Source organism: Lissotriton helveticus, chromosome 3_1 (genome assembly GCF_964261635.1).
Source record: "Lissotriton helveticus chromosome 3_1, aLisHel1.1, whole genome shotgun sequence".
NCBI classification, from domain to species: domain Eukaryota; kingdom Metazoa; phylum Chordata; class Amphibia; order Caudata; family Salamandridae; genus Lissotriton; species Lissotriton helveticus.
The window spans coordinates 416,875,583-416,897,570 of record NC_136061.1 but is presented as its reverse complement, the minus strand read 5'-3'; the positions used below and the strand labels follow the sequence as shown (position 1 = coordinate 416,897,570).

Below are 21,988 nucleotides of genomic sequence, written 5' to 3'. Positions count from 1 at the left end.
TGGGGCCCTGCTATTCAGGACCCCAGGCCTACTGCTCTCTCTGTAAAATGGATTCCATGTACCCTAGGTACATATCTAATTGGATACTGAGTCACCTTATCAGTCCCTGTACAGTGTACCTTAGGTACCCAGGGCATAGGTGTACCCAGGGCCTACCAGGGGCTGCAGCATGTATTATGCCACCCCTGGCTGGCCATCCAAATCTGACACAACTGGCTGCACGACAGCTGGGGCAAGGTGGTGTAATCACCCTTTGCTTTAGATATAGTATACCTATATCTAACCCTAAAATGGACACACAGATCTCCTATCAGTCACTCCTATGGCAGGCCTTGACAATCCTGAAGGCAGAGTGCTTGGAATCGTGTGAGATAGTGCTCTGGCATGAGCTGAGCCGGTCTGCGGCTTTCGGGATCCATCCCTTAGCCGTTTCCATGATATCGCATACCATATACTCTTAAGTGCATTATAATCCTCGCGGTTATGTGCCAACTCTGGTATCGCTTTATCAAAACATGTCGAGTAAGGTGTCATACGAATTGGAATACTAACCCCTCGCCAATTCTGGCGACGGGGTTAGCATTCCACCCTTCTAGAGGGACACGACATGTATGTAACCTGTAACCCCGGTTACAGTCAGACCGAACCTTAGCTCCACAAGATGGATGCTGCCACCGAGACACAAGTCTGCCCTCCTGCTGCTGGGAGTCCTCCCAGCCCAGGAGGCAAGGACAAAGGGTTTCCTGCCAGGGGCGGTGCCAGCACCGTCCCAGACAGGATTTTGTGTATCCTAGGTAGGCAGGGCTTTAGAGGAAGGTGACTGCAGGTGGCACCCCGGTGCTCACTGTGCATAGGCCGGCTGGAACCAGTTCCAGGGGCACTTCAGCCCCTGGCCTGGGGAAAGCCCGCCAAAGGAGAGGGGTGTAACCACCCCCCTCCTGGTCCCACCCATAGGGCAGGACTTAGTCGCGTGCCAGCCCCTTTTTGCAGGATAAAGGTAGGACCTGGCCCCCTTCCAAATCAGATCATCTTTGAATCCTGAACCGACTTTCCACGAAAGGAACTCAAGACTCTTCCTAAGATTTCTCCCTTGTGACTAAGGAGTAGTCACCCTGCAGCAGCAGGCACCAACCAAGCTTCGCGGTTTGTTGCCAGTCTCTCCTTCGGATCAAGACTGCTCCAGCACGACGAGAACCGGTTTCCCTGGCACCTCTGACCTCAACCTGCATCATCAGCCCAGCTGTGATCCGTGGGTGTGACGAGACCTCGAGGGACCGGCCATCTTCAGAACTGCACGACGCTTGTCCAGCACGACTCCCGAGTGACCCTCGACTGAGTGCTTTGGGGTAAGAGAAGCCCCGACCCTGAGCAGCTCCAGCACCGAAGTTCAGCCCCCCTGCATCCACGAGATCTGCGTGGGGCCCTTCTGCTTTTTGCTGTTCACCGCGTTGTCCAGGTCGCTTGCCCGGTGGCTAGTGGCCCCTTCACGACGCTCCACGACGACAAACACTGCTGGTCTGGTTGCTCCAGACTGGCCCTTGCTTCCCTCCATCAGAGAAGCACCCTGGACCCTCCTGGTCCACTCAAGACGCCATTTTAGGTCCACCGCGTGGGCCTTGCATTTGCCAAGACTTGTTGCCCAATCCTGGGTCCAGCGACGTCGACAGCAAGAACCTTCATGGGACAGCTCGCACCTCCATCCTGGTCGCCGACAACGCCTCCTGGTCCGAGAGACTGCAGAGCCCAGCAGCGCCCACTCACCTGACTGCGGTGACTTCGCCCGGTGCCATCCTGGTGCCCACTTAATCACTGGCTAGTGATTCAGAACTTGGTCCCCTCTGCTTTCAGGTCTTCTTCTTCCCTGATCCAGGCTTGGATCACTCCGAACTTTCTTCACTGGCCGCCTGCCAGCAACTCTTTCTTCAGGCTCCTGGTTCATCAACGAAGAAACCCGACGACACTTGAACCCTATGCAGCCGCAGCCCCTGGGCTAGGTAAACCGAGTACTCCGGTGCTCCAGCGTAGGCCCACTCTCTAAGTGTCTAGATCCACTTTCGTTTTTGACCTACCTAGTCGGGTTCGCCCGAAAACACTAACTTTGCATTTACTAGGATCCATAGACTTTGTTCCGAATTACGCGTGAGAGTTCCCACTCTGCACACGACGTCCCTAGGTCTCCTGCTAGCAATCTAAAGGTTCAGTAGTCCAGTCCTAGCGAACCCAAAGCCTATGAGAGTAGTACTTACCTGCTAGTAATTTCGCATTCCACTTTTGTAGTATATGGTTTTTCGTGCCCCTCGGGCATTTGTGTAAATTGTGCGACTTAAAGTATTTTCTTAAGAGTTTTGTTGTGTGCTTAGCTCCCTGACTCAAAGAGTTCAGGGTAGACTTGTTATAAATAAATATCTGTTTATTTTCATAACAACTTGTGTGGTGTCCTTTCACTTGGTGTTCAAGGGGTAATGTGATGGTAAAACAGCTGGCTTAACACGCCCTCTAGAGTCTTAGCCTTAGACTGCTCGTATCCATGCTACTAGGATAGCTGGTCTATAAGGTTGACTTACAACCAATCATCAATAAGGGTTGTTTGGACTGATACAAAGTGCTCACTAGAATAGTGAACATTATATATCAGGCCAACTTCTCACAGCCCCAAAAATGGGGAGTCCCTTCATAGGGCATATTCAAGAGAGATGATTGGATATAGTCTAAAACATTTTTGTTTTTTAAATAGCTGACCGCAGCCAGGCGTGGCGGGGAAGAAATGCGTTACTTACCTGTAACTGCAGTTATCCAGTATTGGTGTCTTTCATAGATTCACATGCCTGAATCATTCCCAGTCGTCGGGATGGGAGTCCCCGGTACATAAAGAAAGTAATGTCCTATTGTCCTATTAGACATATAAAGTAATAGGCCCAAGGGCCTCACCTTAGAAACATATCCATGTCCTTTGTAAAAAGGACTGAACTCTTGAGAAGAGCCAATCAGCTATCACCTCCCTCTAGAACCCTCCTGGAAGGAGCCTCAGTCCCTCAGATTTTCGGAAGCACCGTGGTAAACAAGTGCATTACTGAGAGGATTAGGCAAGCCCTTCCAGGGGAGGTGGGAGGGTTGCATATGAATATATGAAAGACACCAATACTGGATAACTGCAGTTACAGGTAAGTAACACATTTCTTATCCAGTATTAGGGGTGTCTTTTGTGGATTCACATGCCTGAATCAGAGTAGCAAGCAATGATAAGCACATTTCGGATGGTATAGAATTTACAAGTCATTAGATAATAACATATCAAGTGACCAACCGAAACATTCCATTGTAAGTAGAAATACCATCAAACAATACAATCAGAAATGTGCATACATGAAAAAAAGGATCCAGTAATGCCTGGTGAAGGTATGTGGCAACTTCCATGTTGCCGCTCTGCAAATGTCGATGATAGGTACTCCTGCGAAAAGCACCATGGATGTAGACATCGCTCTAGTAGAGTGGGCTTGTGCCTTAGATTGCAGGGGTTGTCCTGCCTGGTCGTGACAGAATGAGATAGCTGCAGAGATCCAACAAGAAATACTTTGCTTAGTGAGTGGAAGGCCCTTCCTGTGTCTACTGTAAGCCACAAAGAGCTGGTTGGATTTACGGAAGGATTTTGTTTTCTCCATGTAACATTTTAGGCAATGTTTAAGGTCTAGAGAATGTAGCGTTCTTTCCGCTGCAGTCTGGGGATTTGGAAAGAAAGAGCGCAAGACAACAGGCTTGTTGAGATGGAAGTCCGATGGGACTTTTGGTACAAATTTTGGATTTGTTCGCAATATTACCCTGTCTTGTTTAAATTGTAGAAAGGGTTCCTGAATTGAGAAGGCTTGGAGCTCACTTACTCGTCTTGCAGAAGTAAATGCGAGAAGGAGTGCTGTCTTCCAAGAGAGGTATTTCAGATCCGCCCTGTGTACCGGCTCAAAGGGATGTTTCATGAGCTGATTAAGGACTGTGTTGAGCTGCCAGCTAGGCGGTAAAGACTTCAGAGGCGGAAAAGTCCTGAAGAGACGTCTTTAAGTAACTGCTTAATCAATCTGTGTGACCAGAGAGAAGGGCCAGTAGGAGATCATCTGTAACGGGATATCGCTGCCAAGTGGACCCTGATGGAGGCATGAGCAAGGCCCGAGTTTATATATAATGGAGAAGCACAACCAGCGGCGATATTGAGAGTTTTTTAAGGATTGCTACTAGAGATTGAAAGGTACGATATGGTGAACTTTTTTGAGCACAAGCGCTGGTAAGGTAATCGACGGGATACAATGAGTGACATTCCTATACTTTATGTTTATAGCAGTGAGACGAGCAGTGAATTCCAGAATTTTATAAAAACGGAGGCACACAAGATTGAGGTGAGCTTTATGAATTGTTTGTGGATGTTAATGCGGGGAGCATGGTATTCATAGGAGGGTAAACTTAGGGAGTTTTGACATATTTTGCAGATCTGGTGAGGTAATAGAACCAACAGGAAGCAGGGTAAGCTTTGTCGAGTGTTGTGCACAGGCATTTTTCACATGGTGGAGGGAGTTTTAAGTTCTATTCACAGCTTTTTATAATTTTTACATCTATTTAGGTGCAAAATGAGGTGCAACAAACATGTTAGCTTTGTAAAGAAATAATGGCCCCATGTATGTTAGTGAGTTTTGGCATGAAATGAATCATTGTTCATAATTCTTTCGTTTGTTTAGATTTCAGTCCCCTGAAGAAGGGCCATTCTCGGCCCGAAATGCATTGGGCATTCAATGGAATCTGGATATAATGTTTATGGTTGTGAATTTCATTATTGTGTGAGTTCAACTACCGTTTGATAACTGTTTATGACAACTGCAATAATGAGTGTTTCACTAATGTAAAATGTATATTTGAAATAGCACTTGTATTAAGTTTAAGTTTTTGTATGAAGGATTGTTTACAAAAATGTTAAAAAGATAAACGATTTTCGTTTGAAAAATAAAATTGGAAATTTTTTCCAGTAACAGTGCACAGTGGTCGAGTGTGATTTCACTCGAGGTAGGAAGGTTCAAGGTCCGAGTTTGCCAGATGGAGAAGGTAAGATAATATTTGTTCTGGAGAAGAAGAAAAGGGATGTATCTTCTGATTCTTACACAAAATACAAAACCTCTTCCATTTTAAAGAGTATGTCTTATTGGTACTATTTGTTCGTGCTCGAGGCAGAATGGCCCTACAAATCTGGAGGAATATTTAAGCTCTTAAGTTCTTTGAACTCAGGAGCCAAGCGGATAATCGGAGAGATGCCAGATTCGGATGCTGGACTTGCCGGTTGTTCATCGGGAGGAGAGAAGGAAACTGCTTCAACCGCATCGGCGGTTCCAGAGAAAGACGGTGGAGTTCCGTGAACCAATGTTGGCGTGGCCAAGTTGGGGCTATGAGAATTGGAAATGATGGAAAGGCGTACGCAAAGACGTTGCACCATACGATCGAACATGCATTCCCTAGAGACCTTTTCTGGGGATGCCAGCTTGCGAAATGTTGGAATTTGTTGTTGTCTTTTGTGGCAAACAGATCGATCAAAGGAGTACCCCATTGATAGAAGATTTGGTTGAGGATCTCCTGATCCAACTCTCATTCGTGAGACGTCGTCTGCTGTCTGCTTAGTGAGTTGGCTAGCACATTCTCCATGCCTGGAACATATTCCGCCTGAAGGGATATATTGTGCTGGATCAACCAATTCCAAATTTTCTGCGACTCGCAAGACAGTGTCAGAGAGCAAGTCCTGCTTGTTGAGATAGTGCATCGTTGTGGTATTGTCTGTGCGAACGAGCACTAGGGAATTTCTGATCCTTGGAAGAAAAGCTTGTAGGGCTAGGAAGACCGCCCACAGCTTGAGAAGGTTTAGTGAAGTCCTTTTTCGAAGGGGGACCACTTTCCACTTATCTGTAGCTCTTGGAGGAAAGCTCCCCAGCCTCCCAGTGAGGCGTCTGTTGTGATGACCTGGGGTGCAGCTGGAAGCAAGAAGGGCAAGCCTCGAGAAAAGTTCAGAGAAGTCATCCACCATTGCAGAGCCTTGACCATTCGAGGAGTCATGTTTATGATATCGTCAAATGACCCCGTGCATTGGACCCATTGTGCTGAGAGCGCTTCCTGTAGAGGGCGCATCCGCAGGCGGCAGTGGGGAACTAGTAGATTACATGATGACATCATTCCAAGAAGAGACTTGAAAAGACGAACCATTAAGGTTCTCTTTGAAGCTACGAGAGGAGCCAGAGACAAAAACGTTTCCTTTCTCTCCTGTGACGGGAAATGCTTTCTTCAGTTTTGTGTCGAGGATAGCGCCTAGGAAGTTTATCCCCTGAGAAGGCAAGAGAATTGACTTTTCGCAATTGAGTGTGAGACCTAATTGACTGAAAAGTTGCAGACAAGCATTGGAAGACTTGGACGCGTCTTCTAAGGCGGAGCCTTGATAAGCCAGTCGTCCAGGTACGGGAAGACTTGATGATGGTGTTGTCTGAGATATGCGGCCACAGCAGAAAGGCACTTTGTAAAAATGCGAGGTGCAGACTTGAGCCCGAAGGTCAGGACGTGAAATTGTAAGTGCCTGTCCGCTACTGCAAACCTTAAAAATTTCTTGTGATTTCTGTGAATCGGGATGTGAAAGTAAGCGTCCTGAAGGTCCAGGGACACCATGTAATCCTCCCCATCCAGAAGTTGCAAGACCTCCTGGATTTTCACCATACGAAACAACTGCTTCTTTACGAATTTATTGACGCCTTCGAGGTCTAAAATCAGTCTCCACTTATTCTCTTTTTTCTGAATTAGAAAGAAGCGGGAGTAACATCCTTTCCCTCGCTGAGATAGAGGGACTTTTTCTATCGCTCCCTCCTGAAGCATAAGAGAAACCTCCTTGAGAAGCAGACGTAGATTTTTGTGAAGCATAGGTTGGGGAGGGGTTTGGGGAGGTATGCTGAGAAATTCCAGTGAATAGCCGAATTGAACTAATTGTAGGACCCAACGGTCCGTGGTAATTTGCTTCCAATTTTTTATGAAATGGGAAATCTTTCCGCCAATTTTTAAGGATGGAGATGAGCTGAAGACTGGCTGAGTTGAAAGGTCATTGCCTATGAGCGTTGCCCTTTCGCTGGTCTTTTCCACGAAAGGACGATTTGCCATAAGAAGACTGTTGATGTTGCCGACGCTGCTGATACTGTGGTCGATGTTGACCAGACTAGTATGATGACTTGTATTGGTAATCCCCTTTATAAGAGGATTGTCCTCTCCCTCTTGATCCACGAAAGGACGGACTCTTGTATTGGAGAATACCCAGTGACCTGGCAGTGTCAGTGTCCTTTTTTAAACTCTGTAGAGCCTCATCAATTTATGGTCCAAAGAGAAATTTGTCATCATAAGGCATATCCAAGATCTTTGTTTGAATCTCAGGACAAAAGGAAGTTGCCTTCAACCAACCTTGTCGTCTCAGCACCGCTGCTCCGGCAAGCTGACGAAATCCTATTGCGATATCCATCACACAGTCTATAATTTCTGACGCAGAGCGCTCTCCTTCAAGCAAAATCTTCTTTGCCTCTTCCTTTGATTCCTCAGGTAAGGCTGTCAGATATGGGGCTATGTCCACCCATAATGGTCTATTGCAACGTCCCAAAAGCGCGAAGGCATTGGACGCCTTAACAGTCAGAGCAGACATTGATGAAAATCGCTTTCCAATGTTGTCTAATTATCGGCCTTCTTTATCAGGCGGAGCTGATAACGGGGCAGAAGGATTTTTGGATTTTTTCTGAGCGGTCTGTGTAATTACCGAGTCCGGCTTAGGATGTCCTATCAAACAAGCCAGTGCAATATCAGGAGCTCTATGCTTCTTGTCTAAGCGAGGTAATACCGGAGGTACTGAGGAAGGATTCTGCATAATTTTAATACCTTGTCCCCACAGGTATTCTATTATGGGTATCGACTTAACCGTCTTTTTGAAAGGCTCCTTAAAATCATATAAGAAGCAGTCCTGCTGGAGAGAAACCATGGGAATTTGAAAGCGTTGGGTTGCCCTCTCCACTACATTATGAAACCCTCCGATGTCACCGGGCGGTGAGTCCGCTTGTGCTGGTATTGGAGATGCAAGGTAGGGAATGACATAGTCATCCCATTCATCGTGGTTTGACTGAGTGTCCTGAAGCTCTCCCTCTTCATGTTGGTCTTCTTCTTCCTTCTCATCAGTAGTGTGAGGATGTGATAGGTTGACCGGATCCTGCTGTAAACTTAGAGGTGGAGGCCGTGGTCTTGGTGAGGTAGATATTGCCTAAGGTTGACGTATAGGCGACTTTGGAAACCTCTGTAATCGGTAATGAGGTATTGTAAGTCCGAGACCAAAGAGGCTGGAAGGCAAACCATTGGTGGAGGAGGTGGATGGTATTCTTCCCCGTGTTCCTCTTCCTCATCTGAACTATCTTGATATTTTACATTCAGCTCCGAGGGGCTTGTCGCAGTCTGGAACAGGTCCCCTTCATCTGAATCCTCCTCTTCAAGAAGACATGCAGGAGCTAGTGGCTGGACTCTACTGGGCGATGTTAACGCTGGCATCAGTGTCTTTTTCGTGATTTTCCAATGCACATATGTGCTCTTCAGAACTGATCCATCGTCGTCGACGGAATGGTCGTCAACGGTGAAGCGTCGACAGGTGTAATAGCCGGAGAAGTTATCGTCGACGGTGCCGTCGTCGATACTGGTGTCATTGCTGGTGACCTAGTCTACGGCATAGACGGTGTCATCGCCGACGGCGTACTCGTCGATGATGGTGTCGAGGTCGACGGTATTGACTTCGACGTCGAGCTCGTCGACGATCCAGTCGTCGGCGAGTGCAGCGTCGAAGATTGCTTCGCCGTTGACGATGTCTTTTTGATGCTTCTCGTCGACGACACGGATTTACCTTCTGTCGACGATGGGGTCGTAGTCGTCGACGATGTCATGACGACGATGCTGTTGACATTAAAACAGTCGTCGTCGACGTAGCCACATACAATGCTGTAGACACAGCTCTCCTCGTCGCTGAAGATGCCGTCGTCGACTATGTCGTCGTCGACGGGGTCGAAGTAGGCTTCTTGAAGGTGGGAACTTCCAAAGAGGACACCTTCGATGTAAGAGCCTTGGATTGGACCTCTGAAAACTTCTTTTGGGTCTTCTTTTGAGGGGGCTGTGTTGAAGGCCCAGGAGAAACCACCCTTGGCCTTTTTTGAGAAGCCTTGGGAGAAACTGAAGAACCTTCACTTTCTTCAGAAGATTCCAACTGATCCCTGTCTTTCAGCCTCTGAAGCCAGATTAAGAGGCGTCCCTCCCGATCTTTGAGGGTTTTTGAGGAGAAGATATGACATACCTTGCAATCCTTGGAAGAATGGTCTGGATATAGGCAATATAGACAGTCCTGATGTTGGTCATCTATATGTAGCCTTTTCTTCCCACAGGAACCACAGGGCCTAAAAAGACTCTTTTTTGGTGTCTCAGCCATGAAGATATCAGGAACTAGAGTCCAAAATATAAGCAAATTGCACTAGAAAACACTGGAAACCCAGTTGAGAAGAAAAAACTGAGCAGAGCTCAGAGGTGACTCCCTTAGCACGACGTGCGGTAGAAAATCTGAGGGACTGAGGCTCCTTCCAGGAGGGTTCTAGAGGGAGATGATAGCCGATTGACTCTTCTCTAGAGTTCAGTCCTTTTTACAAAAGGACATGGATATGTTACTAAGGTGAGGCCCTTGGGCCTATTACTCTATATGTCTAATAGGACATTACTTTCTTTATGTACCGGGGACTCCCATCCCGACGAAGGGGAATGATTCAGGCATGTGAATCTATGAAAGACACCCCATATACTGGATAATGGCAATGCTGGTGCCAAAGGCTTTCCTAATGGAATCATTGGTATCCAAGCCTCAACGAATTGTGAACTTGGCCACAGCACGATTATTCTGTATAACTTGGGTTAGCAGGGTATGCTCAGACTTGAGTCCCTTGCTCACTTTGCCACTGGATTCAAGCAAGCCGGGCTGAAGATGGCTGAAATGCCAGAAACCGGTCCTCGGAAGCTTGTTTCCGGTCCAGGGAAGGCATGGCTTGGCAGTTCGGGCTAGACTGTTCCCATGAGGCACAGGGTCAGACTGATTTGCATATGGCCATGTCTGAACTGGGGTGGCAGAGTGGGCTAAAGAACGGTGATGGATTAAACCCAGATCTGTTGACTGGGTGTGAGTGTTTGATTGGTTCAGATGCTCCGTTCATCACCACCCCCTTTTGTATAACTTGGGTTAGTAACAGTGGCAACTCTTTCGCTAAGGCGGAGGAGCATCGCCCCACAGCTTTTTAGCACTGCCAAAACAGAAAAATAAAATGATAACTCTTGTTATTATTATTTTAGTTTGTCCTGCAGCTTTGCGGGCAGGGCTGCTCTCAAGACAAGAGCAGGGGGGGTGGTTTGCCCACTCCAAGTGGACATAACTTTCGTGCACACTTTCAATGTTGCCCACATAACTTGCTTTACAGCATACGTGAAGAACATGCCGAGGCCCCCATTACCAGGGTAAAGGCCGAACTACGGCACTCAGCCAATCACAAAGCTGCAATGCAGTGATTGGTCTATGGAGAGCCTGGGTGTGTTTCCTGCTGCAGTCGAAGCAGAGACGCAATGATGAAGTGGCGAAATGAATATGCTACTTACCAGTATGCATCTGTTCTTGGCATGTAGGGCTGCTAACATTCATATCTTAGCATTAGATCGCCGCCTAGTGTTGGGCTCGGATGATTGCACATTGTTGTCCTGGAAGAGTCTTCGAAGTATCCTGAGATAGGTGGCTCCTCCCCTGGACTACAGTGCGCATGGGCATCGGCTCCATCCCCAGATTGTTTTTCGCCATTGTGGCAGGAGATGGAGTGAAAGTGTAAAGGATGTCCATGCTAACGAATAAATACAATAGTATATCTGCAGCTGCGACAGGCACCGGGGAGGAGGGCGGGCGATATGAATGTTAGCAGCCCTACATGCCAAGAACAGATGCATACTGGTAAGTAGCATATTCAGTTCGAGGCATGTGGGCTGCTAAATTCATATCTTAGCATAGAATACATAGCAGTCCCTCCATCAGCGGCGGTTGCCCGTGCCAGCTGCAGAAACCTGAAAAAGTGTCTTGAGAACAGCCTGTCCTACAGCTGCTTGCTGCTTGGAATGCACATCAACACAGTAGTGTTTTGTGAAGGTATGTGGTGTGACCCACGTGGCTGCTCTGCAAATATCCTCTAAAGGAATGTTCCCTAGGAAAGCCATGGATGCCCCCAGTTTGCGTGTGGAGTGCGCTCTGGGGGGTATTGTTAAAGTGCGCTTGGCTTTTTGATAACATATCTGGATGCACTTAACAATCCACCTGGCTATCCCTGCTTTGGAAATTGGGTTGCCTTTGTGTTGTGGTGCGAAGGCAACAAAGAGTTGTTTTGTCTTTCTAAAGGGTTGTGTTCTGTCTATGTAGTACATCAACGCCCTCCGTACATCTAAGGTATGGAGCATTCTTTCCGCCACCGTTTGCGGGTTTTGAAAGAATGCTGGTAAGTCAATAGTTTGGTTAAGATGAAACTGTGACACCACCTTAGGAAGGAATTTAGGGTTAGTGCGTAGCACTACCCTATTTGGGTGAATTTGAATGAACGGCTCTTGTATGGTGAGCGCTTGCAGCTCACTGACACGCCTCAGAGACGTAATAGCTATCAGAAAGGCCACTTTCCACGTAAGGAATTGGAGCTCACACGAGTGCAGTGGCTCAAATGGTGGCCCCATCAGTCTGGTGAGAACGACGTTGAGGTTCCACACCGGAGCTGGTGGTGTTCTTGGGGGAATGACTCTCTTCAGACCTTCAAGGAAGGCTGTAATGGCGGGCACTCTGAAGACAGAGAGGTGCTGCCTGTTCTGAAGATAAGCCGCTATGGCTGAGAGATGTATCCTAATGGAAGTGTACGCCAGATTGCACTTGTAGAGATGTAACAGATAGCAGATGATGTTGGGAATAGATGCATCTAGTGGGTTGATGTCATTGGACGTACAGTAGATGACAAAACGCTTCCACTTAGCAGCATAGCATGCTCTAGTAGTTGGTTTCCTCGCCTCCTTGATGATACTCATGCATTCTGGAGGTAGGTTAAGGTATCCAAACTCTAGGACTTCAGGAGCCAGATCGCCAGGTTGAGCTGTCGTGGATCTGGATGCTGAATGTCTCCATGGTTCTGCGTCAAAAGACTGGGCGTGAGGCGCAGTTTTTGATGCGGCACCACTGAGAGTTCGAGGAACGTGGTGTACCAAGCTTGTCGTGCCCACGTTGGAGCAACCAGGACGAGAGTCATGGAGTGCTGCCTTAGCTTTCTTGCGACCAGCGGTATTAGAGGGGCTGGCGGAAAAGCGTATGCAAATTTGCCTGACCAGTTCATCCATATCGCATTCCCCTGCGACTGTGGGTGAGGGAACCTGGCGGCAAAGAGTCGGCATTTTGCGTTCTCCTTTGTTGCGAACAGGTCTATCTCCGGATGACCCCACTGCTGGAAGAACGGGTGGAGAACAGAAGGGTGTATCTCCCACTCGTGCATCTGATGGCTGTATCTGCTGAGCAGATCCGCCATCTGATTGTCCTTGCCCGGGAGGTGTTCTGCCATGAGGAAAATGTTCCTCTGAATGGCCCACTTCCACATGCTCTGAGCCAGATGAGACAGCTGTGGCGAGTGGGTGCCCCCCTGTTTCTGAATGTAGTACATCGCGGTCATGTTGTCCGTCCGGACTAGCACGACCTTGTTGCTCAGATGTACAATGAAGGACTTGAGCGCCATGAAGATTGCCATCAGTTCCAGATAGTTGATGTGCATCTTCTGTTGCTGCGTCGTCCATAGTCCCTGCACTGTGTAAGTGAGCACATGTGCTCCCCAGCCCTGGAGAGATGCGTCCGTCGTCAGGACAATCTGCGGCACGGGCTCGTGGAACAGTCGGCCCTTGCAAAGGTTGTGTGGAGTCCACCAATGCAGAGAGTCGTATGCCCGACTGGTAACCAACACTAGGTCTGTCAATTGCCCACGAGCCTGTGTCCACTGATTCGCTAAGCACTCCTGGAGCGGGCGCATATGTAACCGTGCGTGAGGGACTATGAAGATGCAGGAGGCCATCATGCCAATCAACTGCATGAACACTCTCGCTGGCAGGGAGTGTCTTGGTCGGAATCGTTGGATCAGTGACTGAATGCTGTCGATTCTGACTTGGTTTGGCTGAGCCATGGCTGTCAGGGTGTTGATCGTAGCACCCAGGAACTGCCGGACATGTGCCGGCTGAAGATGCGATTTTGGGTAATTTAGGGAGAAACCCAGATCGTGAAGAAGGTGAATTGTAGTCGACATGTCTGCGGCGCACTGTTGCTCTGACTTGGCTTGTACGAGCCAGTCGTCTAGGTAGGGGTAGACATGGATATTCTGCCTCCTGAGGTGCGCCGCCACTGTCGCTAGACACTTGGTGAACACCCTCGGGGCCGTAGTGACTCCGAAGGGTAGGACTTTGAACTGGTAGTGCCTGCCTTGAATAGTGAACCTCAGGTATTTCCTGTGTGACGGGTGTAGTGGAATGTGGAAATAAGCATCCTTGAGATCTAAGGTCGCTAAGAAATCTCCCTGGTTTAGCAAGGGAAGAATCTGCTGCAGTGTAAGCATATGGAAATGCTCTGACAGTATGTACAGGTTGAGGGGACGTAGATCGAGAATGGGCCTGAGAGAACCGTCCTTCTTTGGAATAAGGAAGTACAGAGAATATACCCCTGTGCCTTCCTCCCCCACCGGCACGAGCTCGATTGCGCCTTTTTGCAGCATCGCCACCACTTCCTGCTGCAATAAGTGCAAGTGCTCTGCGGACATAGGCCTTTGCCTCGGTGGGATGTTGGGTGGAGTGGATTTCAGCTCTAGGCAATAACCATACTGGATTAGTTGTCGCACCCACCTGTCTGTGGTGATGTTTCTCCAGACGGGCAGGAACTGCTGCAGTCTCCCCCCGACAGGTGTTAGGTGGTCGGGGGGCAGTGACAGAAAGTCACTGTTTGCTTGGAGTAGAGGTGCGGGAGCTGTTGTTTCCTCTGCCGCGACCTCTGTTGCTGTTATTCCTATAACCTCCCTTGTTCTGTTTAGTGAACGAGGATTGCGTCCCACCTTTGGAGAACTGGGATTGTTGACCCATCTGTCCTCTGGTGACTCCACGTGCACCTGAGCGACGAAAATTGCTGCCACGAAACTGTTGGGACTGCAGGGCCCCCATAGACTTAGCAGTTTCCGTGTCCTTCTTTATTTTCTCTAGGGTGGTGTCAACATCCGGACCAAACAGACTATCAGGATTGACTGGCTGATTCAGAATTGTTGTCTGAATATCCTGCTTAAACCCTGAGATGCGGAGCCAGGCTTGTCTTCTCAGCATAACGCTAGTGTTGATAGCCCTAGCAGCTGTGTCCGCAGCGTCAAGTGCACACTTGATGGCTGCGTTTGATATTAGCTTTCCTTCCTCAATAAGCATTTTGGTGCCTTCTTGGAACTGTGGGGGCAGGTGTTGTATAACCTGTTCTAGGGTGTCGTAGTGCGCCCTATCATAACGCGCCAGGAGCGCCTGTGTATTTGCGATGCGCCAAAAGTTTGCCGCCTGTGCAGCCACTCTTTTGCCTCCTGCCTCAAGCACTTTGGACTCCTTATCCGGGGGAGGAGCTTCACCCGTTGTCTGGGAGTTGGCACGTTTCCTGGCATTGGCAACCACAAGAGAGTCCAGTGGCAATTGTCCCCGGATGTAGACGGGGTCCGCAGGTGCAGGCCTGTACTTCTTTTCAATGCGAGGGTTGACCACTCTCGCCCTCGTAGGCTCCTTAAAAATGTCCCCAGCATGTTTGAGAACACCTTTCAGCATAGGAAGTGTCTTTACTGTCCTTTCAGATATGGCAAAGGTGTCAAAAAGGAAGTCTTTCTCAACCGGGTCGGCATGCATGTCCACATCATGATTGGCTGCCGCCCGTTCAATTAGTGCATGAAATCCTGCTGAGTCCTCAGTCGGGGATGCACGTGCATGAAAGGTCTGCGGGTCTTGGCCCACACCTTGGGTGTTCTGGTCACCAGTGTCGTCGTAAGAATCTGGTTGTACATCAGGTTCATCGATAGGGAAATTGTACTGTTCATCCTCATCATATTCCTCACCCACAGAGTGTTCTGGGGAGGGAGTAGGGCTCCGTCTTGGAGGAGGCTGAATCGGTTCCGTGAGGCCTGAGGCGTCAAGGGGCACCCTCTTCTTTTTCAACGGGATGACGTAGGGGTCCACCGGCTCCGAAGTGATCTTCCGTTTATAGAGTGTCAGCTTGCCGGTGGCAGCATCGATGAAATGCTCTGAATCGTCTTCCGATTCGAGTACACGACGTGGAAGAGGGTCAGGCAGCGAGGAACCCTGTTTCGGAGCCGATTTCGTCGAAAACGCTTTCGGCGCCTCCTTAGGTGGCAAGAGAAAAAGGAGTTTCCCAGAAGGCTTAGCCGGAGCGTCCTTTTGCGGCTGCGGTGATGGCATCGGAGCCGATGGAGCAAAGGCTTTCTCCCTGATTCTCTGCAGTGACTCCGCAATGGGGGACGGTACACTGCCAGTGGGTTTCGTCGCCGACAAGGATGCTTTGAGCGGTCCCTCGGATCCGACGTCCTCGCGGGCCTTGTGCGTTTTGGGCGCGGAAACCGTCTTCGGCACCTCCGAATCTTGAGGCCGGGGCGCAGACTTCTTGGGCGTAGCCTCTTTGGAGCCGACCTTGGCGGGCTTGGACGGCGCCGGAGCCGCTGATCCGTGCCGACCATCTTTCTTGGGGGCCCCTTCCTCGGGCGTCGGTTTCGATTTCGGAGCATCGGAATCGACAGACTTCCTCGGCTTCTGCGGACCGGAGGTCGACGGAGCCGACGGGGTGACGGGCACCGACTTCTTCACAGGCACGGCAGCCATCTTAGGGACACTCGAGTCCTTTGGTTTCAGTTTCGATTTCGGGTCGGCCATTTTAGGTGTTGACGACCCCGACGGTTTCAGTTTCGGTTTCGAAACAGCGTGCCCAGCAAGTGAGTCCGTAGCCGGGCCCGAAGGCGGGGCTGTGGCTTGCGGCAACGGGTCCTGGGTAAGGCCGACAGGCGATCCCGTGTCCCGGTCGGTATCCTCGTAACCTTCGGGGCAGAGCTCGTCCGCAGAGCTATCCGCCGCGGCCCCATAAATCTCATCGTCGTCTCCTACCTCTTCGACGTATTCGAGGACCTGACCCGCGACTCCGTCGTCGTCTCCCGGATCCGCCTCGACCTCCGTCTGTGATGGGGAGATTTGTAGAAGGTGACCCTGGACCTCTTCTTCCGGGTCGCCGAAGATGTTCTCCGGATCTGGGGCCGCTTGCCTAGCTTCCAAGCGCACCGCGCGCCGAAGCTTGAGAGTTTTCTTGGAGCGGAACTGTGCACAGGCCTTGCACTTGCCGTCGTCGTGGTCCGGTGAAAGGCACTTGTTACACACGGGGTGTAGATCGATGTGTGGGTACTTGGACCCACAGAGCGGGCAGTACTTAAACGGGCTCCGCTCCATGTCCGTAAAGGCTTGCTGTCGTGTCGCGATGAGAAGGCCTCAAAGTTTAGAAAGCGAAGAAAACTCCGCTTATTCCGGCTTCAAGAGACGGATGACTCGAGACCGAGCGCAGACAATACCGACGCAAGAAAATCGAGGCCTTTTGGCCGGTAAAAGATAGTGTTACTTGGTTCCGACAGTAAGACGTCGAGACCACATCCGAACCCAATGGCGGAAAAAAACAATCTGGGGATGGAGCCGATGCCCATGCGCACTGTAGTCCAGGGGAGGAGCCACCTATCTCAGGATACTTCGAAGACTCTTCCAGGACAACAATGTGCAATCATCCGAGCCCAACACTAGGCGGCGATCTAATGCTAAGATATGAATTTAGCAGCCCACATGCCTCGAACATGTAAGGTTTTTTTTTGCATCCGTTCTCCCTTCACCCCTATCCGTGCCTGCCGCCACTAGTAAGGACAGGTAAGAGGTCTTCTGGGTCATCATGGAGGACTTAAACTACCGAATCCCAAAGAATTAGGGGGTAGCAGCTAAGAGGGCAACTGGCATTTACGGGCCTAGGGGTCAAACTGGTGGAAGAAAATACTCTCCTTTGAACTTTCTACCTTGGAGGGTAGTCGGAAAGGTGAGTTCGTTTGACTGGTAAATACCTTCACTTTTATACTCTCAGCGAAGGGTGCTGGGACAAAAATAATTTGGGGTCACCTGGAGGAGGGAGATGGAATATTGCAATTAGGCGATTTACTAAGGGGCCAATGCAAGTTTTGGGTCAGGCTGCGAGAAGAGTATCCATGAGTGCCTCATTAAAAGGGATCAGGGGCTCAGTAGTAGCTCTGCCTAGCTAGTGGACATCAGTCAGTTTATTGGTTTTGACCTCTAAGACTCTCTACCCCCTAACAGGTGCAATCTCTTACTGCCACCGACAGGCGATACGGACGTTCAAACACTGACTGACCATTATCTCAACGCTATGACCTCTATAATTAATGAGGCTGCTCCTATGCAGCTAAAAAGAGCCTCTACTAAAATCTCTAATCCATGGTACGACGGGAGACTCAATGATGATAGACGAGACATGCGAATGGCAGAGCGTACCTGGAGATCAGCTCCCTCGGCAATGCACCTAAAAAATCTGAAGAAAAAGAGAAACGCCTACTTCAGGAAAATAAAACGCTCAAAATCAGACTTCTTCAGCCTCCAGCTCCACCAAGCAAAAAACCGTCCGAGAAAACTGTTTGAGCTAATCAGATCACAATCCAAGGATCAACCCCAACCACTCATCACTGCACGTGAGGCACCATCCTGTGAAGACTTCGCTGCTTTCTTTACCCAAAAAACTGACAACATAAAGAGCGATCTCCTCATTGACGCAAGCCTCTACTCCAAACCCCAGTGCCTAGCAGCCACTGAACCAAAAAACAATGCCACATGGTCAACCTTTGGCACATACTCAGAAGAAGAAATTGGCAAACTGCTCAGCACCCTGAAACCATCCAATCACCTCACGGACCCCCTTCCTGCTGCAGCAGTAAAAGACTGTACCCCCTTTCTTATCCCTCTCTGGACTAAAATTATCAACAGCTCCCTCCAACAAGGAAGCATACCTGACTCCCTAAAAGTTGGTCAGGTCACACCTCTCCTAAAGAAACCTACAGCCGACCCCTCTGATCTCAACAATTACCGTCCCATTACCAATATTCCCACTCTCGCCAAACTGCTGGAAAAATGCGCACAACTACAATTGTCTAAACACATTGAACAATTTGATCTCCTCAACCCGCACCAGTCAGGCTTCCGAGCGGGGCACAGTACAGAAACGGCTATGACTCACATAATTGACGACGCACTTCAAATGCTAGACCAAAACGACACCTGCCTCCTCATCCTCCTTGATCTCTCCTCAGCATTTGATACCGTTAAACATGAGAATCTACTTGAGCTCCTAAACACAAGAATGGGCTTATCTGGAACTGTTCTCAAGTGGTTCACCTCCTTTCTTCACAACAGGTCGCAGAAATTCAAGAGCAACAACCTGATGTCTTCGCCAATACCCGTAACGCTAGGTGTCCCCCAAGGATCCTCTCTATCCCCAACTCTGTTCAACCTAGTCATGGAACCGTTCACCACCTTGCTACAAGCATCCAATGTACACTTTCACATGTACGCAGATGATACCCAACTTTATCTCAAATTACAGTCCCCTAAGGACATCTTGCTCCTGAACTCAACGATCAGATGCACCCAATCCTGGCTGGCAGATAATCATCTTAAACTCAATGCCCTGAAAACAGAGTTCCTTCTGATCTCACCTCCAGCGAAGGTCTCCACCACTCAAATTTGGCTTAAAGACCTAACCGCACTCAATGTCCAACCCACCATCGTGGACTCAGCAAAATCCCTAGGCATAACACTCGACACCAATTTGAACATGCAGCAACATATCAGCAAGGCAACAAAGGGAGCAAACTTCCAGATCAGCACTCTGAGGAAACTTAAACCCTACCTCCCAGCCAAAGACTTCCAAACGGCAGTACAAGCACTAGTCATTCCTCGAATTGAATACGGCAGCATCGCCCTCTGTGGACTCTCCCTAACTACAACCGCACCCCTAAGAGCTTCTCTAAACGCTGCAGCGAGACTCATCACTGGGTCAAAAAAACACTCCCATATTACCCCTGACTTGAAATCCCTGAACTGGCTGCCATTTGAAGCTAGAATACATCTGAAAATCGCCTGCATGACACACAAGGCGGTACATCTAAACTCACCCGGATACCTCGCTCAGAAACTGACAATCTCTGGAGGAGCTAGAAACACCAGAGGCACAAACAATCTTCTGTTGAAACCTCGAAGATTCCGGCAGGAAAAAACATATAAGCGCTCCTTCTCGGGAATGGCGCCTAGGATCTGGAACTCTCTCCCGCCCGAAACCAGGCTTATCTCTTCCACCACACTCTTTAAAAATGAAGTAAAAGCTATCCTCATGGCTAAATACACCTGAAATATTATCTTGACCACTGTTAGTACTCTGCACCGATCTATACTACATGTTTGACCCTTTTGATTATTTGTATGAACTGTCTTATTACTCACATGTTTGGCTTTGTAGCCACCTATTTGTACCATTCTGTACTCATGTCATGTTGGGCTTAGTTGCAACCTATTTGTATTAATTGACCTATTGATTTATCTGTTAACCATGCTCCCTCATGTACTTCTCTTTGTAAAGCGCTCTGATATCTGCAAGGATCTTGTCTGCGCTATATAAAACTTTCAAAATAAATAAATAAAAATAAATAAGGTGGGAAGAGGACATTGAAGAAAACACTCTGTTCATTGCCAGGATCTGGGAGAGTTAGCAGAACAGAATCAGGGGAAGTGTCATCGCACTAGTTCTCCTTATGATGAGGTTGGTAGATTTCATCACCTGAGCCATAATTGTTGTCAGGATCGGTACCAAACCAAGAATGTAGTTTATGGGACTTTCCTTGTGACTGCCGGATGTCAATTGGGGTAGATTGCAGTTCAAAGGAAACAGAGCATGGCTGCAATCAAAGTCAGTGGCGCTGACTCAGAGTAAAAAACGCAATGGGTACCTTGTCCTGCGGAGTTGGAGTTGGCATCGGTGTCGATGCTCCATGAACCAGTGTGGATCGTAGAGACATGAAGCGGAGGAGACCCTACAGTATTTTTAGAGGGTCCAACGGGCGCCAAGGGCAAACCCCCTAGTTGTATTACAGATGCATGGCCTCTTTGCTCTTTGAGGCCCTGGAATTGTGGCTCAACCGCAGGCACATCTCATGAGCATCTGTGTCGGACCTGTGCTTCCAAAAGTCCTCAAAGGGTGCAAACCCTGTAGTTTTGGGAGGGGGCATTTCCTTTGCAAAATGAACTACATTTTGGAGGCACATGTGTCTCTGGAGAGAAGAGAGAAAGCTCCGGCTCAGTTTCTGGTAGCGTAGGAATAAAGCAACTGACATAAGCGTGTGGGAGTGAGTTCCCTATAGACTCTGCATGTCACTTCCGGAGCCGAACGGCATCAGTACAGAGCTACATGGCGCTGGCTACTGGTGAGCAAAGGTACTTCGGAAAAGTTTCCTGATCCAGTCTGATGCCAGGGGAATATTCAAAAGGTAAGGAAACTCCACTTAGAAGTCTCTATCAGAAGAGTCAGATTTACACTCATTGGTGATATTATTCTATTAAGAATAAAGTCTAGTGACAGGAGTGTGTGAAGGGCCATGATGACGTCGAGCCAGACCGTCACAAATGGTCTTTTTTGATCTGAATGATCGACAGGCCTTGCAGTTGATTTCTTCGTGCTACGGGGATAGGCAGAAGTTACAGACCTCGTGCAGGTCCATGTGTGGAAACCTAGCACCACACCCAGGGCATTTCTGAAATGAAGTCCGTTCCATGGACTGCTGGCGTGGTCAGTGCGGGTAGGCCTCATGGCCCGCGTCGAAGCTACCGATCGAAGTTGTTGGCTTTTACGGTGTGCGTTGAAAGGGAAACTGCGACCGAAAACAATACCGTTGAGTGGTAAGGATTGTGTGTTGAAAGGGTTTGAAGACGATACCGAATCGGAGCGCAACAATACATATCCAAACCCGATGGCTGAAAAAAACAATCTGGGGATGGAGTCGATGTTCATGCGCACTATCACCGTCACCTACCTCGTGACTACAAACACTTCTTCGAAGAAAAACAAAGTGCAAACATACGAGCCCAAGACCAGATGGCGATCTACAGCTCATATGCCTCGAACACTATATTATATCTTCGGGGACAGAAACATTTCAGAAGACCCTTGGAAATCAGGTGGTTTGTTACTTTTAGCCTGCTTGATGTCAGTCAGTGTACATCTCTGAAGGGACATCAGTAGAACATGGGGCGGTGCTGAGAAACAGATCCACAAAAATCACTTTTTAATACCCAGCCCTGGCACTACCGGACACTGAGATTAGACCCCAATAATGGGCAGAATATACATATTGCATTTACTGCGTTGAATAGCCCAAAATGTTTGCTTATCCAGGTATATGAATTTACAGAAGAATGGCATAAGGAGAAAGTGCTGCGAATAAATAAATCCGCGCTTACCATTGTACTTGGAAGACATAACAAAGTAGGTTTAGGTTTTTTTAATACACTTAAAATGCAATATCTGGAAAAGAAGAAACCCAAAACCAATAGCCATACTGCATGGACCTCACCATCAGCTGTTCCTCCTTGTCTCCAGTTTCCTTAGTTATGATCTCAATCTCTTGATTCAGTCCCTCCACACTGTTTCGGAAACGTGATCCGGATGCCTTCGTAATGGGAATAGTCACAGGGATAAGGACACTCTTTGGGATTGAAGTCTAAAACCAAG

General features: G+C 48.7%; 1 protein-coding gene across 1 annotated transcript in view; it reads right to left on the bottom strand.

Moving 5' to 3' along the window:
* The window catches only part of FAM117B (family with sequence similarity 117 member B), a 270,715-nt gene that overhangs the window by 137,019 nt on the left and 111,708 nt on the right, over positions 1–21,988 (bottom strand). Inside the window, exon 5 of the mRNA XM_078680238.1 lies at positions 21,831–21,977. Coding sequence (XP_078536364.1) covers positions 21,831–21,977 — 147 coding nt within the window. The remainder of the gene's footprint in view (positions 1–21,830; positions 21,978–21,988) is intronic.